The following is a 21626-nucleotide window of genomic DNA, read 5'->3' as shown; positions in this document are numbered from 1 at the left end:
TAAAAGAAATCTCCATACTTGAGATATGGTAAGACTTCATCGCAGTTCTTCAATATGTATATATGTGCTTGTTCTAGTTCATCTACTTCAAGCTCACATGGATTTTTAGCTCCTAGAGTTTTTCCAGGTTGACTAAAAATAGATAAACCACCATTCGATTGTTTTAAACCACCATCATAATTTCGTTCAGGACGATTGAATCTTGTGTCAACCTTATGCAAATACCTTGAACATAAAGTCATACATTCATTTGCAATGTAGCCCTCTGCAATACAACCTTCTGGACATGCCCTATTACCAATGAGAGATTTCAAAAAATATAGCCATCGCTCCACGGGATACATCCACCGATATTGAATCGGTCCAGCAATCTTAGCTTCAGTAGCTAAATGAACAGGTAAGTGCACCATGACATCAAAAAAAGAAGGAGGGAAGACCTTTTCCAACTTGCAAAGTGTTATGGGTATTTGTGCTTCAATATGCTCCAAGTTTTCAATTCTCAACTCTTTCGATCCAAGCACAATAAAAAATATAGACAATTCAACGAGAGGTTCACACACTTCTTTGGACAACATACCACGAAGTGCAAGAGGGAGTAGATGTTGCAAGAGAACATGACAATCATGACTTTTCAATCCAGATATCTTGTGATCTTTCAGGTTCACACATTGAGAAATATTAGATGAAAACCCATCAGGAACCTTTAGATTCTTTAAGAAAAGGCACAATTTGTGCTTATCTTCTGGAGACAATGTGTAGCATGCTTTTGGAACTTCTATTTTCTCCCCCTTTTGGATGGGGTGCAATTCTGGCCTAATGTTCATCTCTTGTAAGTCTAATCGAGTGTTAATTGTGTCCTTGGTCTTTCCTTTGACATTCATAATTGTCCCCATGATATTATCACATATATTTTTTTCAATATGCATAACATCCAAATTATGTCGCAACAAGAGACACATCCAATATGGAAGTTCAAAAAAGATACTTTTCTTGTTCCAATTATCCATTCGGTTTTCATGTGATATGTTCTTTCTTATCTTAGGATCTTTTGATAATTGTAACCCTTCAAGATCTTGCACTTGATTAAATATCTCAATACCGGAACACACTTTTGGTGGAGGCCTTTTCTCCACTGTACCATCAAATGACCCCTTCTCACTTCGCCATTTGTGATTCTTAGAAAGATAACGCCGATGACCCATAAAACACTGTTTCTTACCCTTAGTTAATCGAATTGAGGAAGTGTCTTTATTGCAACATGGGCATGCCAATTTTCCTTTCGTACTCCATCCCGATAAATTTCCATATGCTGGAAAGTCATTGATGGTCCATAATAAAGAAGCATGCAACTTAAAATTTTGCTTAGTTGATGCATCATAGGTCTCAATACCAACTTCCCACAACTCCTTCAATTCCTCTATTAAAGGCTGAAGATATGTATCAATTGCATCTCCTGGACCACTTGGACCCGGAATAAGCATTGACAAAATAAAATTTTCTTGCTTCATACACAACCAAGGTGGTAAATTATAACGGATAAGAACTACAGGCCAAATGCTATGTGAGGTTTTTGAATTCCGGAATGGTTGAAATCCATCACTAGCAAGTCCAAGTCGAACATTTCGAGGCTCAACCGCAAATGAAGGATGAAGTTCATCAAATGACTTACATGCCATTGAATCAGCCGGGTGCCTCATTATTCCATCATCCACTCTTTTATCCTTATGCCATGTCATCAGAGTAGATGTCTTGGTAGACATAAACAATCTCTGAAGTCTAGGCTTTAAGGGAAAATATCGTAAACTCTTTGATGCTATCTTTTTACCTTTTTTATTCCTTGTTTCCCCACTATGTGTATTTATTTTCCATCTCGTCGCACCACAAACCTTGCAAGAATCAAGTAAGCTATCATCCTTCCAGTATAACATGCAATCATTAGTACAAGCATCGATCTTGTTGTATGAAAGACCAAGTTCTTGAATTATCTTCTTTGCCTCATAATATGAATTTGGCAAATTGGCACCATCAGGCAATAACTCCTCTTTCAACATTTTCAATAGCATTGTAAATGATGCATTACTCCAATGACCCATACTTTTTATATGAAGCAATTTGATCAAAGTGGAAAGCTTTGAAGCTTTTGAATTTTTGTACAATGGACACTCAAAATCCTTTAATAGGCTGTAAAACTTTCTTGCTTCAACATTTGGTTCCTCTTCAAGAAAGTCATCACAACCAGTATGTGTAGTTCCTCCATCAAGATTAGGATATAAATCTCTCAATAGTTCTTCTACTTCATCTTCACTCTCACATTCTTCTATAGCATCTTCATCTTCATCTTCATGTTCTGATTCTGATAATGGCTCACCCAAACGTTCTCCATGGTGATACCAAAAAGTATAATTGCGAATTATTCCATGTACTAGCAAATGTGTCTCAACTGTTTTACGAGTTCCTAAAGTTGTATTGTAACATTTGACACATGGACATCGTATTTCATCTTCTTCTCCATTTTTTTGAAAAGCATAATTCAAAAACTTTTGCACGCCGATCAAATAGATTTCATCGAGACGATTATCAACAAGTTGCATCCACTGCTTACTAGGTGCCATAACCTTTAAGAGGACATAAAAAAACTTTTTAAAAGATAAAGAATAGCAAAAAATCTAAGATGCAAACAACTTGTTACCATCAGATAAACACAATAGGGTTGAAATCTAAGGATAGATGTCACTAAGAATTATAAAAGATTATAACTTTACTTATAGCAAAGATGTTAGTTCCTGAAACATGATTTTTCTTTGAGCCTACCAAAGATTGGAGCAACTAAATACACAAAATAGTATATATTACGACATAAGATTATCTAAATAGTTGTTTGTTACTAAAAAAAATTACTTGCTTATAGTTCTTTACATAAAGTGGGAACTTGATGATTTGGAAAGGGAGGACTTCTTCTGTTTGAAGAAGATACGAGGTTACAAGAAGAGGGAGGTAGAGAAACAGATGGCCGCTGGAAGGCTATATGCAGTGGAGAAGGCTGCTAAAGATATTTATTTAAAGAGAGGTATTTCGCTTGGTTCAGCCCATAACTTACTGTCCCATGCTTTACAGAAAGATGAGGATATTGTTTTCTGATGTGGAGGTCAGTTTTTATTAGTCACGTCTGTCGTCAAATAAAGATGGATAATACTTTGCGCGTTAACTTTTTTTTGTAGAACCATTTATCTGGACTGCTTCATTTTTGCAATATAGCAAAAGGCCCAGATTACACGCTAACAGAGAATGGTAGAAAATCTGATCATTTTCATGATCAGTATTTTTTTTTCTTCCTGTAAATGAACATGAGAAAATCTGTTCGTTTTCATGATCAGTATATTTTTTTTCTTCATGTAAATGAACATGAGAAAATCTGGGAATGTAGTTTTTTCTCCATTTTAAGTGTAATTTCCTTGATGACTACTGAAGTGTAGTTTCTTACATGCAGGTATGGGATGTTATATCGAATGAAGAGGCTGTAGAAATTGTATCTGAAATTCCGGATAGGGCAAAAACAGCACAGCATATTGTTCAATGTGTTGTTCGTGCTTGGAAATGTAAGAGGAGAGGGATAGTTGTAGATGATATTTCAGCAATTGTACTCTTCTTTCATTCTAAGATTTCTGTCAGCATATTTACCCTGTAACTACTCCAAAATAACACTTGATAGAAAGCGCAAGTTTCTGTTTCTCATGTTCTCCAGCTACCTGCCTTTGGTTAGTTATTTTTTCACAGTTTATTCATGAAATGGATTGGTATTAGTTTAGATACAAAAAAGTCATTCTATTAGATCAAACAAGTTTGGACATACATAAATGATAAAATCTTAGAACTAGATGCTCTTTAAGTAAGCGTAAGTCCAAAACAAGTTGAAATCGACTATATGAATAGTCACTGACAATATTTCTCCATTAGACAATACTTCCAAGTGGTGCAAAAATGATAAATTACAGAAGTAGGCAACTTGGATGATGAAGTTAAAGTACAGTGAAGCCTAGCTGCAATTGAAGGAAAAGTGTTGAATTTTCTGCTCCAAAAATTCTGGGTAAGTTTTCCTAACATAGGACCAGACAAAACAATGAGTTAAATGTATGTGTTGCTAAAAAGTCAGCCCAAGAAAATAGAAAGCCAAAGCCACTTTGTTGCACCATGTCAACAAGGAAATTAGGGCCTATAATTGTACAACTCAAGCAGCCATTTCAGATTGCTATGAAATTGGAAATGCAAATGTTGATCTTCATTCAGAATTCTGTTTTGAACTTTGAACTCATGATAGGTAGTGTCATTCTTCTTGTACTTTCTGTTTAGCCGCTTCTCGTATTTTGATTATATTATCAGATGGAGAGATTTTTAAATAGTTCAATAAGAGCTCTGTGCATGTTTGTACTTAAAAAAAACACTGCCAAAGTATTAGTTCAATTATTTACTCCTTATATTCTGTTTTTTAAACAATTCCTTGTCCAATACTAATGATCAACAAACAACTGATCATGACATTAACTGGTGGTATAGAAAAACTCCTCATCATAAACTATGTAATTACTTCATGTCATCTGGTGATTTCAAACCCAAAAAAACTGCCAAGTTTCGGATCATGAGCACTCTATAAAATATGAATCTTCAGGCTCATAATACACTTCACAAATCGAGTCAACTATTAGAATGCTCGACCCATTAATCTTTTACTGACAAGTAAGAAAACATCGCAGATTATGGAACTTTTAACCTATTAATGTTAGAAAAGAGGAAGAAGAAAATGACTAACTTGAATAAAACAACAACAAAACTCCATCAATACAATTTATGGAAGAACAAAGAAGCTCGATTTAGAAGAGGAACAAACCTGAAATTCCTTTTTTCGCAGCTAAGCAGCAACTACACAATGAAGAAGAAAAATCTGCTATGAAAATTCACTGGCAAAATCGAGTCAACTATTAGAAAGCTCAACCCAATAATCTTTCACTGATTGTAAGGAATAAAACAGAGCATATTATGAAACTTTTGACCTATTTAATGTTAGAAAAGAGGAAGAAGAAGAAGACTAACATGAATAACATAAGAGTCATCAATCAATTAATGGAAGAAACAACAACTCGATTTAGAAGAGGAAACAAACCTGGAATTCTGTTTTTCGCAGCTATGCGCAACAACTACACAATGAAGAAGACAGCGCTGCTATGCACGAAAATTCACTGGTGTTGAGATTGGGGCAGAGTCGAAGCAATAATCCTTCTTTGATCAGGCGGTACTGATTTGAAGAGAGCTAGGGCAAGTTGCGACCATATTTAGAAAGACTTTTCCAATTCCTTTTCCGTCATTTACTTTTCTGAAAAAAATAGCGGGACTTTGCCTTTTTTGGCTTCATTAAAAAAAACTTTAGCGCCTAAAATTTGGTGAAAACAAAAGTTTATTTTTTTAATACTTCAGTATTTAATTTGGGTTGAAGTAATTCCCGCTAATTCCTTCAATTACAATTTGGGACCAGTTAATAAGTTCTTTAGGGACCGGATTTAGTATCTTCCCTATAAAATATATAAATAAGGACCAAAATATAATCTCGTCCCAATACATATATCATTAGAGAAGGGATTACTAGCTCGTCTCTAAGCGTTGGTCTTAAATAACTGTTTTTCTTGTAGTGTCAGCAGCGATATGGTGCAATGTATGTTTACAAAATTGTTTCATCATTCTATAAATTGATATAGCTCTACGAAATCTATTATTTAATAAACTATATATATGTACAGGGATTGTGGACTGTATTTGCAGAATACTTGAGTGATGGCAAAGGTATTTCTGTTGAAACCATTGATGCTGAGGTTACTTCGTACTAGATACAGTGCACGTCTTTGAGAATACGCTGCAAATAAGATTGAAGATAGAGCTGTTAACGACGATGAGGCACCGCCTAAGTTGAACAAGATGCCATGCTCAGAAATGGACAGTAGTGAAATTGTCATGATCAGCTAGTAGCCTATCTAAGTTTTTTAATTTTTAGATGTTTTGAAACTACTATTTCGTTTTGGATATATGTCTAGTCGTTTTTAGCTTAAAGTATTTTAATTAATGAATAAGTGAATTTCTTTCTGGGCAATTAAGAATCGTTGACAGGCTTCATTTTTGTATGCATATTCTTTGTATCTATTTTAACTATATTTATGTATATTAGTATTTAACTATATTTTTGTATGCATAATTGTGGTATCATATTTAACTATATTTATGTATATTAGTATTTAACTATATATTTTTGTATGCAGATTCGTTGTCTCTTATTTAACTATATTTATGTATATTAATATTGCTAAATAGTAATTGCTCGCATGATTTAGTCTTGTTTAGCCATTTTTATCAAGGAATTTTGGTAACATAACTTTGTTTAGGATGAATTTATAATCGGATTTATTGTGGCTCCTAAAATATCACATTGGTTAAACATGTTCATGTTTAAAGTTAAATCCAATCAAAAACAGTTGTATGCAAATAAAATCACTTTATTCAATAATTGTATATTTACTCAAAAGGTATATTCTAAATATATGGGTATGTATTCCTGTGTATTTTTAGTTAAATGTATTTTAATTTTTACCTTCATTGATTTTTTAGTTAACGTTTTTTTTAATTTTTATTCAGTCATTATTATGACATAGCAATACCACATCTTTTGAGACAACAAGAGAATGGGGTATTTAAACTGATAAGAATATGATTGGATATGTCTTTAAATAAGTAATTATTAGTTCTAATGTTAATAATGAGAAATTGCTCATTGTATGGACGTAAATAAGGATTGTGGATTATACTTAGAGTCAATTCCTTATTTAGTTTATTGTACTTAAAGATGTGTTAGTGTATAAATAGAAAAATTAAAAATGTATACAAAAATACAACGAATAAAAGATATAAAATGTAGTCATTTATTGTAAATAACATACTTATAGCTATTGAACTTCAATAACCCTATAAATATATTCATTTTTGTAAGTTGCTCAAAAAATATTTTGTTATAAACACTTATTTTTCTAAAACTTTTTCTGAAGGGAGCAATTTGACAATTAATGAACTAATGTTTATTTTTTTAATTACTTTTTTTAGCCATGGATTACATATTTGTCTAAATTGATCTAAAGATATTATTCTTTCTTAAATCTTTTTCATTCTAATACAATTGCAAAAAAGGCTTTCAAAATAAAAATGTTTTCCAACTTGGTTACCCAATTACTTAATCTTTAGCACTCATATCTGGACGGTAACCGTTTTTAATGGATCTTAAAAGATGCTTAACCCCTTTCCTTTAGGATAACTTGAACCCTTACCTAGAATCACTTAAGTTAAGTAGACCTTAATTGGAGTCAATTTTAGTATTACTTAGTTAAATATTTAGATGTCCTAATTCACCGTAATTAATTAGGTGGCGACTTCTTAAGTTAGTTAATAATTTGGAAATCACCAATATGTTGTACACTGTTTGGACCTCGAGTTGAAATGGGGTATAACAACGAAAACATAACAACTCACTCATAAAAGACAAGAATGACAATGAGGTGTGAATACAATACAATACAATCAATGTCATATAGAATGTTGCATGTATGTTCTGTTGATACACTCGCTGACTAGTATCCCCGGACACATGGAGGACATATATGTCCATGCATTCACTACATAACTGTTGACTAGCAGCTCAAGAACCATGAGGGACATATTAGTCCATGCATCCATCAGAATCATTTTTCATCGGCATAAACATCAATCGCCAGAACCATTTTCCAACGACATAAACATCAATCGCCGGAATCATTTCCCATAAGCGTAAACATCAATCACCAAAACCATTTTCACCAGCATATCAAGAATTCAAATCTCACAATAGTGTTTCAGCCAATGCAAATAAGCAAGTTCACGTGTGTAATAAGAAGATGATAAATTTTACATCAATAACCAATCCACACACACAATTATGGCACATCATCAAAAGTGAGTCAAGATAATCATTCAAGTGCGGCACATCACACATTATTATATCAACGAATTCATTTTTCTCCGCATGATCACTACAAATATTCGGGTAACATTTAATAACAAGTATAATATACGAAGACCTTCACCATTCCCCATTACTCCCAGTTACACAACAAGACATACAAGGTTCAATATACTTAACAAAAGGTTAAAGAGGTCCGCTTACCTATAAAAAAAAATCAACTCGGTACTATTCATGTCAATTTATCTATCTATTCAAATCAATTTATTTTAATTTGTTAACGTGATCTTTTTAAATTTAGATCACCCATTTATTTTCTACCTCTAAATAAAGTCAAAAGTTTAGTTTGTGGACAAGTGCAAATGGATCAAAAAGCTCAAAAGGTTCAAACAGACTTTAGCTTTTTTGTGGAAATTGTACATTTTTCCATGCTGTAGTCCCTGTGGAAATTGTCAAAGGTAAAAAGGAAGGCAAAAAATTGTGGAGTTAGTACCATTTGTTCTTATTGAATTTGTATCTCTAACAACCATTTCGTTGGGTGGCAAAAAGTACTCACGCAAACAAAATTGTTGGCGCATTTACTTTGCAAACAAATTGCAAAATTCTGTGTCAATCTAGCTTTTCGTGCACTAGGCACCAAAGGGTACTCTTTGAAGCTTAATGTAGTAACATCCTTTCAAAAGCATGAACCTTGGGATGCAAATGCCCTCCCCACCAATGCCTTCCCGCTCTCAATAAGACAGAACTTAGAAACATATTCAAAGTCATGATACATTGAACTCGAATGATCATAGATGGAGGCACCAGCACGATAGAGGAGTTGTAAAGAGCGAGGTCGAGAAAAAGGAATCCAAAATTGAACAAAGGGACTATGTCTTTCAAGGATCTCAGATAACCCGTTCTTTATTTCATCAAGTCTATCATCAAGTGCCAGCTATAAAAAATGATAAGATAAGCTATGAAACTATAATAGAGCAATGGAAATAAAAATGAGAACAAAATCTGATCTCTTTTTCTTTTTAACTTTTATTTATGTTGTTTGGTTTCGCCAAAATAAAAAAGGCAACAACACCATACCTCTGAAAGTCCAAAAAGCATGTCCCTTGATTTACAAATGCTATACAACCCAAATGATTTGAAATTCAACCCCTATGATGGAAAATGAAACAAAAGTGAATAATCAATGTTCTTTGGTTGAAATCCATCAATTTAGACAACCAAAAAAGACGGGTGGGCGTGGCAAGCTTGTTTTTCTTTTTGTCTTAATTCAAGCATATGACCATGCCTCCAACCCCATCTATCTGCCAAGAAAGTGTTGATCTCGTGTCTATCTCAATTATATACTTAATAAATCGAAAAGCTATGAGCAATTACCATAATAAACTTTGGAAGACAGATAGATGGTTGTGTAGATACAATCTCAAATACACCAAGGTCAGTGGCGGAGGGAGGATTTTCATCAAGGGAGTTCAATGAAAAAATTAATCACATAAATAATATCCACAAATAAATTAAACGGGTCGAATCGGATATAAACGGGTCGGATTAAACTGTGCATTATTATATTTTTAAATAAATTAAAATGCCTAAAGTATAAGCTGATAAAAGAAATGGCTCTGCCCGGATTCGAACACGCGACCCCGCGAGCGAATTCCTGAACCCCCAACGCCACTGAGCTACGCCTTTGGTGTATGTTCAGGGGGTTCAGTACTATATATATACATGTATATTAAAAATTTAATCTTATATATATAGTGTAATTTTTCGACAAATGAACCCCCTTCGTCCTACGTAAATCCGCCCCTGACCAAGGTAGCGCTGATCATGGAGGTTGAACACTGGAAATGCATAATAAGAATGAATTCCCAAGCTTATTGCAGTTTCGAGAAGTGGAAACTCTGCAGCAGAGTAACTCTGGACGTCGGGATTATATTCTGGCAAGCATCTTCTGAAAATTCGTCCAAGGGGGCCAAGTACACCATCCTTGTAATAGTCAATTGGAATCGAAGTATCTATACATAACCTCCTGTATGAAGAGAGACTCTTATTGAAAGCACATATTTGATCCGCAGTGGACAGGAAAGTGGATCCGTTGACCTTGATGGGTGCCCAAAATTGAACCAGAGAAATATGTGGACGTGACATTTTCTCAATAACAGATTTGATCCTCAATTTCAGCATTAGAAAGCTGAAATCGAGAGAAGCAGGAGCAGCTGTATCAACATGATAAGATTGAGAATATAATAAACAAAACACTCATGTTTTGATATTGACAACTCTTAACTCACAGATGAAAGGGGAGATCGTTCGTTGGTACTCCAACTCATCGTCTTGTTTTATGCTCCAAAATGCGGAGGCATTGCACTTCACTTCACACCACTCCATTTGACTAGACATTAGGTCACATATCTCTAAAACTTGCCGGAGATGATACTCCATAGAATTTCACTGCCTTTTGTCCCTTTCCTCTCCTCCTTGTATTATGGCAACTTGCTTTTGTTTTTGTCTACACTATTGTTTCTTTTTTTTTTTTTTAAGGATTTTGGCCATTGATATAAGATTGTATTATTAGTACTATTTTATAATGAAATGTTTCGTTTAAGGATAACCTTAGAACATAATTGATGACAATCAGCTTGCAAGAGTAGTATAATAATGTATAACTTACATAAATCATATAGTGTAAAGACCTAAATTACATTCTATCCCAACTCTTTTTCAATTTACAAAAATCCCTCAAAATCAATGTTATCCGGATACATAGCAAACAAGCCGGATACATTAAATTAGATACATTAAAAAAAATTCAGTTACACTTTTAAAGGAAAGAAAATATAAAATTGATTGTGAGTTCCCCAAATTACGCTAATCTAGTATATTCAATCTCTCCCAAATCTTAAAAGATTCAATCAAATCAAAATTTAAATTTTCTTCTTTTAGTTCTCTTCCAAATCCACCCACCTTTAATTCAAAATTCAAATTTTCTTCTCGCAATTCTATTCCAAAACCGTCTAGCTTCAAACAATTCAAATTTTCTTCTTTCAATTCGTACCCAAATCGTAATAGATTAAAAAAGTCAAAAACAATAGCTGATACATGATGAATACATTGAAGAATCTAGGAAAACAAGGTGAGTTATGAACGATACATAAGTGATGGATTTCAAAATTTTCTCCCAATTCGTCGAAGACCCTTTCAATTTTGATTCAAAATTATCAAAAAAAAAAATTGAGAAGATACATCATGAATATTTTGATTTTGCCGAGACAAGGAAGAATCTGAAGAAAAAAAAGATCTGACATTCAAGAATCTGGAAAAAATATGAGCCTCGATTGTCAATGCATAAAATAGATCAGAGCTTTAATTTCATAGTAAAATTGATTTGGCAATCAGAGATTTGAAATTACATATATTGTGTTGTTAATTTAATTTTTTGTTTGTGTTTTCAAGATGACTATACAATCGTGATACATTAGTATTTATTTATCTTGGATAAATTGATAAGTACTATACTCCTATTAATTAGATACATTAAATAAGTAATTTTGCATTTAAAGTGTTTGCTTAGAGATCAATAGATTATTGTGTGATACATGTAATATAAATTTAAATTATTGTATCATGATCAAATATTTAGCATGATACATTGCTATTTTTGTATCTTGTTGTGTTTGTGAAATACTATACTTTATAGATGATATATTGTACATGTAATATGTTGTAAAAGCATCAAAATGTTCAAGAATGAGGGTATGCATCAAATTATAGTTATATTTTGTACCTGATACTAAGTATAAGTTAGTTGTTTGATTGTTTGTGATTGATCCATAGAAATAACTGTTTTATGGAATGTATCACTAATTTCTTTAATGTTAACAACTTGTTGCATCATCTGAGCATCTTTATTCAGTCTATGATTTTGGAAGAAGATACATTGTTTGTCTTGAAATATAAATATGCAATTGTGAAAGATTTCAAGTTGATACGATACATTTTTTATATAATGTATTATTTTATAGTTGATATTCATGTATCTGATACAATAAGGTTGTGAAAGAAGGGTGTATGTAAGCTAAATAAAGTGTATCTATAAATGTATCATTTTATAGTTGATAATGATGTATTTGATACAATAAGATTATCAATTTTTACGTATTTATATATCAAGATACTTAATTTGATACACAGTGCTTTATCAAAATAAACTAGATAAATTAAGTATCATATGCATAGAACAAAAAACGATTGTAGCAGTGATGTATCGAATCAATAATAACACTAATAAAGATTAATTTAAGAATCAAAACAAACGAGATACATATAGGGAGTGATTTGTAGAGTGAAATAAGGAAAGGATAAACATTATTTTGGGGAGTTAGGATTTATAAGGAATTTTGGAGGATTCCCTAACTTTCTGCCTTAAAGGTTAATAATAAAAAATTGTTGAATCACTTTCCATTATTAATTTTCTCAGAAATGCACCATTTGAAAATCTTGCAAATGAGCAAGTCCTTAACGAACTATAGTGAACGTTTAAAACATACCATGGTATTGAGTTTTGGTTTGTCGTAGATTTTGAAGTTTGAAACTTAAAAATATGAGTTTTTAAAATTGTGATTTTTAAAACTTGAAATTTTATTTGGACATGCATTTCTACCCGGAAAAAATTTAAAATTTTATAAGTGAAACTGGAAATTTTTCTTTTTAGGATAGATTTTTAAAATCTGATACAATATCTATTATCAAAGGTCACTTAATTCAAAAAATTTGATATACAAATTGATGTGTAGTTAGGTAATTTTTCCTATAATAATTGCATACTCACATGTGTCACTTATCCAAGATTAATTATAGCCCATTAAAAATAGGCATAATGCATAACAATGACTCTTAACTTGACGTCAGTTGGCAACTATGACCTTTAAATTTGGGTGTGCACAACTAGGCACTTAACTTGTATGAAATTGAGCAAATGGACACATTCGTCCTACATGGCACCCTACATGGCAATTTTGTATCCTACATGGCGTCCTATGTGTATTGTGCCATGCAGGACACTTGTGTCTACTTGTTCTATTTTATACAAGTTTAAGTGGCTACTTGTGCACATTCAAAGTTGGAGGGCATAGTTGTTTGCTGAAGCCAAGTTAAGGGGCATGTTTATATATTATACCTTAAAAATAAGTTGTTCTTTTTAATGGAGATGGTTGTAGATATATATTAATTGGGATTAATAGATAATGGATGTTTTTTATAAAATAAAAAGTTTTAGGTAATTTTAAAAAATTTCCAACACTAGAATTTGGCCCAAATTCTTGTTTTATCTAGAACTTGAAAACTTGGATGTGTGTCAAATATATTTGCAAAGAAATAACAAATTATATGGCCAAACGCTAGCTGCCAAGATTTTTTCCAAATATATTTATGACTAAATATATCGGAATTCATATGCTCCTAAAATTCGGAATCACAATTTTTAAAACCTTGAAGAACAACAAAAATATGTTTTCACTTTTTTCAATTCAAATTACTCATATATAATAATAATAATAATAAACAACTTCAATTTGTATTTAGGCACTGGTCCAATTTTCCAAATATCCTTTTTTACTTGTAGTTTTTATTTTCAAATTTCACTATGAGATATGCCGAAACATCATAACAAAAAGTTATTTTTACTCCAAATTATGGGGGGGGGGGAGAGAAGAAGTTAAAAATAACTCTAACTTGAAAATTGCCAATTTTCAAATATTATTTTTCCATTTTAAAAACAAAAATTACCATTTCAAATTTCAACATGATCAAACTTTCAACAAATTTTGCCCAATAATTTTTATTCAAATTCAAATTAAGTTAAATTCATATCAACTCGTTCATTTACTCCTCTAAACAAAATCATAAATTTAGTACTATGAAAAAAGCCTCAAATATTCATTTCATATAGGATGGAGAATATTTTCCTTCATAGTCTTTAAATTTTAAAAAAGATTTTATAACTCAGCGCCTAAATTTAAATGGTTAGTAACTTAATATTACAAGAAAATTGAATTTATCAAACTTTTTATAAAATTTTCATGGTTAAACACCTTATTACGGCCACTTGCTTCCTCCTCCTTTTTTAAAAAAATAAAATTGTTTGCACTATTTTACTTATAACAAAACAAAATTAGACCCCTCATTTATAAGTTCTCCCCGATTAATTGGATTATGATTTATATTTTATTCTATTTTAATTTAAATAAATTTTGGAGGAATCAATAATTCATTCATTTATATCAGTCTATTTTATTTTTGGAGGAATCAATAATTCATTCATTTATATTAGGCTATTTTATTTTGTTCAAACTCAAAATTAACTTGATCTATTTAAATACAGAACACATGTCTATTTGACACTTTCAAAATAAGATCAAAATTTTAGTTTGTGAACGGGTGCAATCATATTTATTTCCTTTTCAAGTTGAAAAAAGAAGAAGTAAGATCTGTGTGAAGCAAGTGAATCAAAAAGTTCAAGAAGTCAAAGAGATTTCGTGTTTTTGTGGAAATGCCAAAGGAAAAAAGGAAAGCATAATATTTGTTCTTTATTTCTTTATATAGAATTTAAAATCATCCATAATTCTCGATTTATAGATTTATATGACAGTGACACACTTTGTACTTTTTAATAACTCAATTTATTTAACTACCACATATAAGTTATTTTTTCATTTATGATCCTGTATCTGTATTGGAGCCTGACTATTTTAGATTGAGCAACTTTCACATATAGCAAACACAAAATTCATATTTGTATGTTATAGCAAAGTTTGCATAATTGCGCTCCATAGCAAACATAAATATGTATATTTCGCTATACATAAACAAAAGAAAGCAGTTGTATAATCTGTTTTGGTATACATATACAAAAAGATCAATTGTATAAAGTGAGAGAGGCGAGTGAGCGAGCAAGATCTGGGAGAGTGGCGAGCAAGATCTGGGAGAGGGGAGAGAGGGGAACGAAAATATATGTATATATACAATTTTCACGCATTTTATACATTTGCATTTTTGTATAAAGTGAGAGAGGCGAGTGAGAAAGCAAGATCTGGGAGAGTGGCGAGCGAGATCTGGGAGAGGGGAGAGAGGGGAACGAAAATATATGTATATATACAATTTTCTCTCGCTTTATACAAACACAAACGCATTTTATACAATTTGCGTTTTTTGTATAAAGTGAGAGAGCGAGATCTGGGAGAGTGGCGAGCGAGATATAGGAGAGGGGAGAGAGGGGAACGAAAATATATGTATATATACAATTTTCTCTCGTTTTATACAAACACAAACACACTTTATACACTTGCATTTGTATAAAAAACGAGAGAGGCGAGGGAGAGAACGAGAGTGGCGAGCGAGATTCACCAGGAGAGAGGTGAAATAGCAACAGTTTGCTATGAGGTACAATTAAATCAAACTATATTTATAGCATTTAATTTGAATTAATAGTTTGCTATTATATACAATTTTCCCTTTTAGATTCATAGGGCCCATTCAGGGGAAAGCACTCGCTACCCAAGTTTTTTCTGTACTCAGAATTCAAATGCGAGATTTCTGGTTAAGAAATGAGTAACTCCATCCATTGCACCACCAGTAGCAAAGTTAGAAATTTCGCTAAGAATATCTAAAATTTAATATATACGTGTGAAAAATATTTTTTGACTTGTATATTTCGTACATTTTTTATTATACATAATATAATTTTTTGAAGAAGGACATCCAACTGAACATCCTGAGCTATACGTAGCTATGCCTATATGCACCACATTCTTTTATGATGCTATCAAATATTGTCACAACATAATTAAATATTATTCAAATACCATTACAATCTAGTCTCAAACTTCCCACATAGTTTCGATTGGGACTCATGAACCGGGAAAAGAAAATAGGAAAATCTTAAAAGGTTCAAAAGGTTATGGCATAAGATATTGAGGTTCAAAAGATTATGATATTAAGTATCTGCATTATACGTAAATTCCTTATCAATATTTTAAAAAAATAAAAAAAATATTAAAAATCATATAACCAAAGAAGTTCCTAAAATATGATAAATAATCATCTTAAATAACTAACTCAACAAAGGAAGAAATTATTACGGAATTGTGTGTCATAGCAATAAATTTAAAAATTAGTAGTACATATAACTCAACAAAATTAGACCCCCAAATTTATATGTTATGCTCAATTATTTGGATTATGACATATATTTTAATTTAAATAAACTTTGGAGGGTTCAAGTGGATGATTGTGACAAGCTTAAATCATCATCTCTTTTTTAAAAAAAATAATCAAAATTTTAGTTTATTGATGGGTGCAAGTGGATAAAAAAGCTCAAGAGGTTCAAAGAGACTCCGCATTTTTGTGGAAATGGTACATTTTCCCACTAAACTATGGAAATTGTCAAAGGAAAAATAAAGGCAAAAAATTGTGGAGTTAAGTTAGTACTATTTGTTCTTTATTGAATTTATAAATCACCCATAATTCTTGATTTATATGACAGTGACACTCTTTTTCAAATAAGAAAATTCACTTATATCCAAGTTTTGTACAATTTAAAATAATTCAACACATCACATACTATCTCCGTTCATTTTTACTTATTCACTATACTAAAAATACTTATCCAATAATACTACTTGTTTAGTTTGGAAAATCAAGAGATATTTTACTCTTTTGTGTCTATTTTATCATTGTTATTCAATGTCTAATACATTTTCTAAAACATTAAATTTAATATATTCAAAGAATAATATAGTAATATTGCTCATATTATTTATTATTTCTTAAAGTATGTGTTAAGTTAATAGCGGATAATTATTATTGAAAAAAAAAGTATATCTTAATTAACCTGTTAAATTTGTGCATTCAGTTAATTATTTTTACATTAAATTGAAATGGGTATTAAATATTGTCACATCACCATTACACATAGTTTTGATTGGGACCCCATGAATCGGGGAAATGAAACATGAAAATCTTGAAAGGTTCAAAAGGTTGTGGTGCATGACCTTAAAGTTCAAAAGATTATGATTTTGTACTTCGTTACTATTTAGAGGAGTTGCTAAATTGTGGTCTCACATAAGAGGGGATGTAACTAAAGAGAATAATGGATCATCACAAAATGACAGATTAAAGATTTTTTATTACTAGTACTAACAAGACTTTCTGGTTTTCGATATATAACATTAAATTTATATCAATACTTAACAAATTAATAAATAAATTTTAAAATAAAAATGAAAAAAAAAAAATTTTAAAAAATTCCTAACGTATTTTCCTTTAATTAACTAATATTCTTTCCATAAATATAACATTTTGTAACTTGCAGAATATGTTGATCCCCTAATTTTCTTCTAATCGGTTAAAAAGATCTCTCCTTTCTAAAATATCGAGAAAAATAATTGTGAGTTAATGTCTTAAAAGATCGTTAAACTATGAGAATTTATCTAGTAAAGTTATTGAACTTTGTTTTGTATCAAAAAAATCATTCAACTTAAGGTTATAATCTTTAAAAATCACTCAACTACATTCCTCACTAAAATAAATTAAGCATGGCAAAATAAATTATTTTTATGTCATATAGTAATACCTTAAACTTGAAATTAATTATAAAAATTATGTGGCTTACAAAACTTTCTACGCAATATGACATGATAATTTTAAAATTTATATAATGATAAAAGGAAGGAAAACAAGAGCAATTTGGGCACGAACATTTTTTATAAAATACGTCAGAATGTTAATTGGTGAACTGAATAGAATCATTCCTTTCACTTTTTTTTGTTTGTCTACAACCACAAGTCTGGAAAAATACAATCTGAGTCAGTTATTTGGTTATGAAAAAAATATACATATTTTATTTTTAAAAAAATAAAGTTGAAATTGAAATTAGAATTGTACTTGATCATACTTTTGCAATAAATATATGGAATTTAAATGTAATTTTTAAAAAATACATGAAATATGATTAAACATGAAATGGGTTATTTCATAAACTCATTTCGTAAGAAGAATTTTAGCATGAATAATATTAAAGAATTTTCCAAGAACAATTATTTTTTGTAAGAACTTTTAGAGAAATAAAGAAAGGAGAAGCATAATGGGTGGATTTAAAAAAAAATTAATTTATTTATGGGGTCCATGTTTATATAACATAAAAAATAATTTATTTTGTTCATATCTAATCTATATATCTATATAATAGGAGAGGTGATAGCACCTACATGTCAGCGCCACAATTAATTTCACTTTTTACTTTTTAATTATCAATTAATAATTAATAAATATATATATTCTTACGGAAATCCGCAAGAAAACGTTAGAGATTTTCAAATAAAAATTAAACATACAAGTGTCATCTTCTAATTATTCATTCATTTTAACATTTAAAATGATAAATTATTATAGCAAATATTAACACGTGTCAGCATTTGCATTATATAATTTGACATTTCAACTTCTGATTTAAAAAAAAAACTTAAATAAATTTATTAAAGGAAGTATTTAATATGCACGTGTCAAATCTGGATCAATTAATCACTAATTTAACATTTAAAATAAAAATTAATTAAAATATCTTAACACGTGTCAACATTTGCTTGATATAATTTAACGTGTCAATTTTTGAATTTACAAAAATCTGAAATAAAATTATTGAAGGAAGTTTAAATTTACACGTGTCATATTTTCAATTAAACACTAATTTAACATTTGTAATTAAAATAAATATAAACACGTGTCATCATTAGCATGATATAATTTTGTCTGTCAACTTATCAATTTTAACAATTAATTGTAAAAAAATATCAACACTATAGCGGTATTAATATTAAAATCTAATACAGTTTCATTGCATAAAGGACGTGTTAGCTTCTTCAGTTCCAAACAGCTTTGTTAGCAATATGGTAGCATCTGAATTAACCTCTAATTCTGTAATAAAAAATTCAAAAGCAGTTTAAAATTTAGAGCAGTTTAAATTAAGAGCAGTTCTGTAACTTCCCACTAACTTTTGAAAAAACTGTTTCTCAAATCACGTACTATGTACCTATATATAGATACCATTTGTTTCAAACTAAACATGTTTCTGTCAACTTTCAAATTACAAAATATGGTTTGCAATATAACACAATATCTGAAATTACCAATAACTCAATGAACTGGAATTTAAAAGTTCGCGTTGTTCGTTTTTGGACAGTGCCCGATAAATACAAGCCTGATATTTCGTATACTATGGAGTTGATTTGCAAGGTGAAAAGGTATGATTTAATTCAAATTTGTGTTTTTAATGTTATTCTCTAATTCTATTATACATTTAATATTAATGATTAATGATTATACGAAATTTGTTTTCATATAGGGTGATCGAATACATGCATCTACTGATAAGTTCACAATAAAGTATTTTAGAGACAAGATTTATGATCATGGTTTATATCAGATGAAATATTTTGTGATAGCGCCTTATCACTTGAAATTTAAATCAAATTCTCATAAACACAAGCTTACATTCACTCAGAATACTATTATGACTGAAATTGAAGATTTATCTTTTCATTATGGATGTTTTTAAGGTACACACTTTTGAAGAAGTGGAAATTCAACACAAGATCGACGAGAATCAACTAATTGGTAAATAATAATATTATTATATAATTCTTTTCATTATACTGTAAATATTATAACTAAGAATTTCATAATTTTTTAAGAGTTGTTGGACATGTTGTCTCATATGAACCAAATCAATTGTCAAAGAAAGGAGACAACAATAGTTCTTTCATGAATATTGTTGTAGAAGATGAGCAGTAAGTATTATTAAACAATTTACATTTAATAGGGTATATAATATTATATTATTATTATATTATATATTATAATAATAATTATTATATTATCTTATATGATAATAATAATTAAATTTATCGTTTTCACAACATTGTTTATGTTGGAGAAATAATAATTAAATTTATCATTTTCACAACACTGTTTATGTAGGAGAAACAAGCTTCCTGCCACTTTATGGGGTGATCTCGCATGTCAAATGCAATCACATTTATCTGGATCGACAGATGAACCATTAATTGTGTTCTTCAATTAATGAAGACACACAAATTTAGAGGTATGAATTTTAAAGTTTTTATTTTGTTAAGCTATTGTTTATCATTATTACAAATTTATTTATCTAACTTCTTGTAAATTATTTTACAGATACCTATTCTATTCGTAGTTGTTGACCAAACTATGGATTAATGCAGATCTACCACAATCTTTGGATTTTAAAAACAAGTTTGACAACTCATCTGTATTATTAAGTACTCCAAATGAATTAAAATTAACAAATTATATAACTACTATTTTATGATAAATTTACAGGTTAATTGCATCAGATGAATATGAGAAGGTTTCACAAACAAGTTCACAACATATTTCAATTTCTAAGGAGTTGTCTACAAAAATGGTCTCTTTTAAATTTATTAGGGATTTCCTTCAATTCACTGAAGTGAGTTGTATATATTATATTACTAATTATAATCTATATTTTTTTATAGTACATATAATTGTCTAGACATTATGATTTAACTCACTGGAGTCTAGCTATTGGATTGGTGTAAAGATTGTTTGTTTGGAACTTGGTCACAGATGGTCATACTTGGCTTGCAATAAGTGTATCACAAAGGTTGATCCTTTGGGATACAAATAATATTGCGTAAAATGCAATGCTGAAGTTATATCTGTTATTCACAGGTTGGAGCAAACAATATAGATTTTTAAATTTAACTAAAATTTATATAACACTCTATTTTATACACTTTAGGTATCAAATTCAAATTCATGTTACTGATGAAATTGGATTTATATCATTATTGTTGTGGAATAAAGAGGTTCTACAATTAATTGGAATGACTGCCAAGGAGTTGAAGGCAGGATTAATAGGAGATGCTGACATGGGTTATCCAATAGAACTTGATTCTTTGATTGAGAAAAGGCTAATGTTTAAAGTCCATATTAAGGATTCAAACATTAACAAGAATGATAATGTTTACAAAGTAGTAAAGTTCATTGATGATGAAGCATTACTAAAGGAATATTGTCATCCTTCTCTTATACACAATTTGAATATAAGTGTCTATATTATTAAAATTTAACTCTAATTGTCATATAAATAAATTAACTATAATTTTTTGAAACAGGAGGCAACCCTTGATTGTGGACAGAGCTATGATGAAGATAAACTAATTGAGGTATATAATTTAATTCAACCTATATTTCGCTTTTTAAACTTTTCAAATTTTAAAACATAGTTTGTTATTTTACATTATGTGTATAACTATTCAACACACATAAATTACTAAATTATGTATGTATTTAAATTATTTTCAGACACCTATCAAAAATAGCATTTCAGATTGTGCTTCTTCACAAAATAAAAATGTGATTGATTTGACTGGAAAGTTATATCCCAATAGTGGCAAACATGTTGGAGTTCGACCAACACATTCAAATGATGAGGGATTAAATGTCAAACTACCCAGTAACAAGTTACGCAAAGTTATAAAGAAGGAGAAGAAGA

General features: G+C 30.3%; 1 protein-coding gene across 1 annotated transcript; it reads right to left on the bottom strand.

Moving 5' to 3' along the window:
- Window positions 1-310: 310 nt before the first annotated feature.
- On the bottom strand, window positions 311-2612 carry LOC125837851 (uncharacterized). Its single transcript, XM_049516919.1, has 2 exons — window positions 438-2612; window positions 311-385 (listed from the first exon to the last, which is right to left on the bottom strand). Exons 1-2 carry the CDS (start codon window positions 2610-2612, stop codon window positions 311-313), a joined length of 2250 nt encoding a protein of 749 aa, XP_049372876.1.
- Window positions 2613-21626: the final 19014 nt, after the last annotated feature.

The sequence above is a fragment of the Solanum verrucosum genome, unplaced genomic scaffold, assembly GCF_900185275.1.
Source record: "Solanum verrucosum unplaced genomic scaffold, falcon-dt-bn FXZP01000262.1, whole genome shotgun sequence".
Taxonomy (NCBI): domain Eukaryota; kingdom Viridiplantae; phylum Streptophyta; class Magnoliopsida; order Solanales; family Solanaceae; genus Solanum; species Solanum verrucosum.
Note: the sequence above shows the minus strand (reverse complement) of the source record. Positions and strands in the feature narration are given on the sequence as shown.

Coding starts and splice junctions, on each gene's coding strand:
- LOC125837851 (XM_049516919.1), bottom strand. CDS start 2,612: ATGGCACCTAGTAAGCAGTGGATGCAACTTGTTGATAATCGTCTCGAT. Junction 386..437: donor CACTTTGCAAGTTGGAAAAG/GTCTTCCCTCCT, acceptor CTGTTCATTTAG/CTACTGAAGCTAAGATTGCT.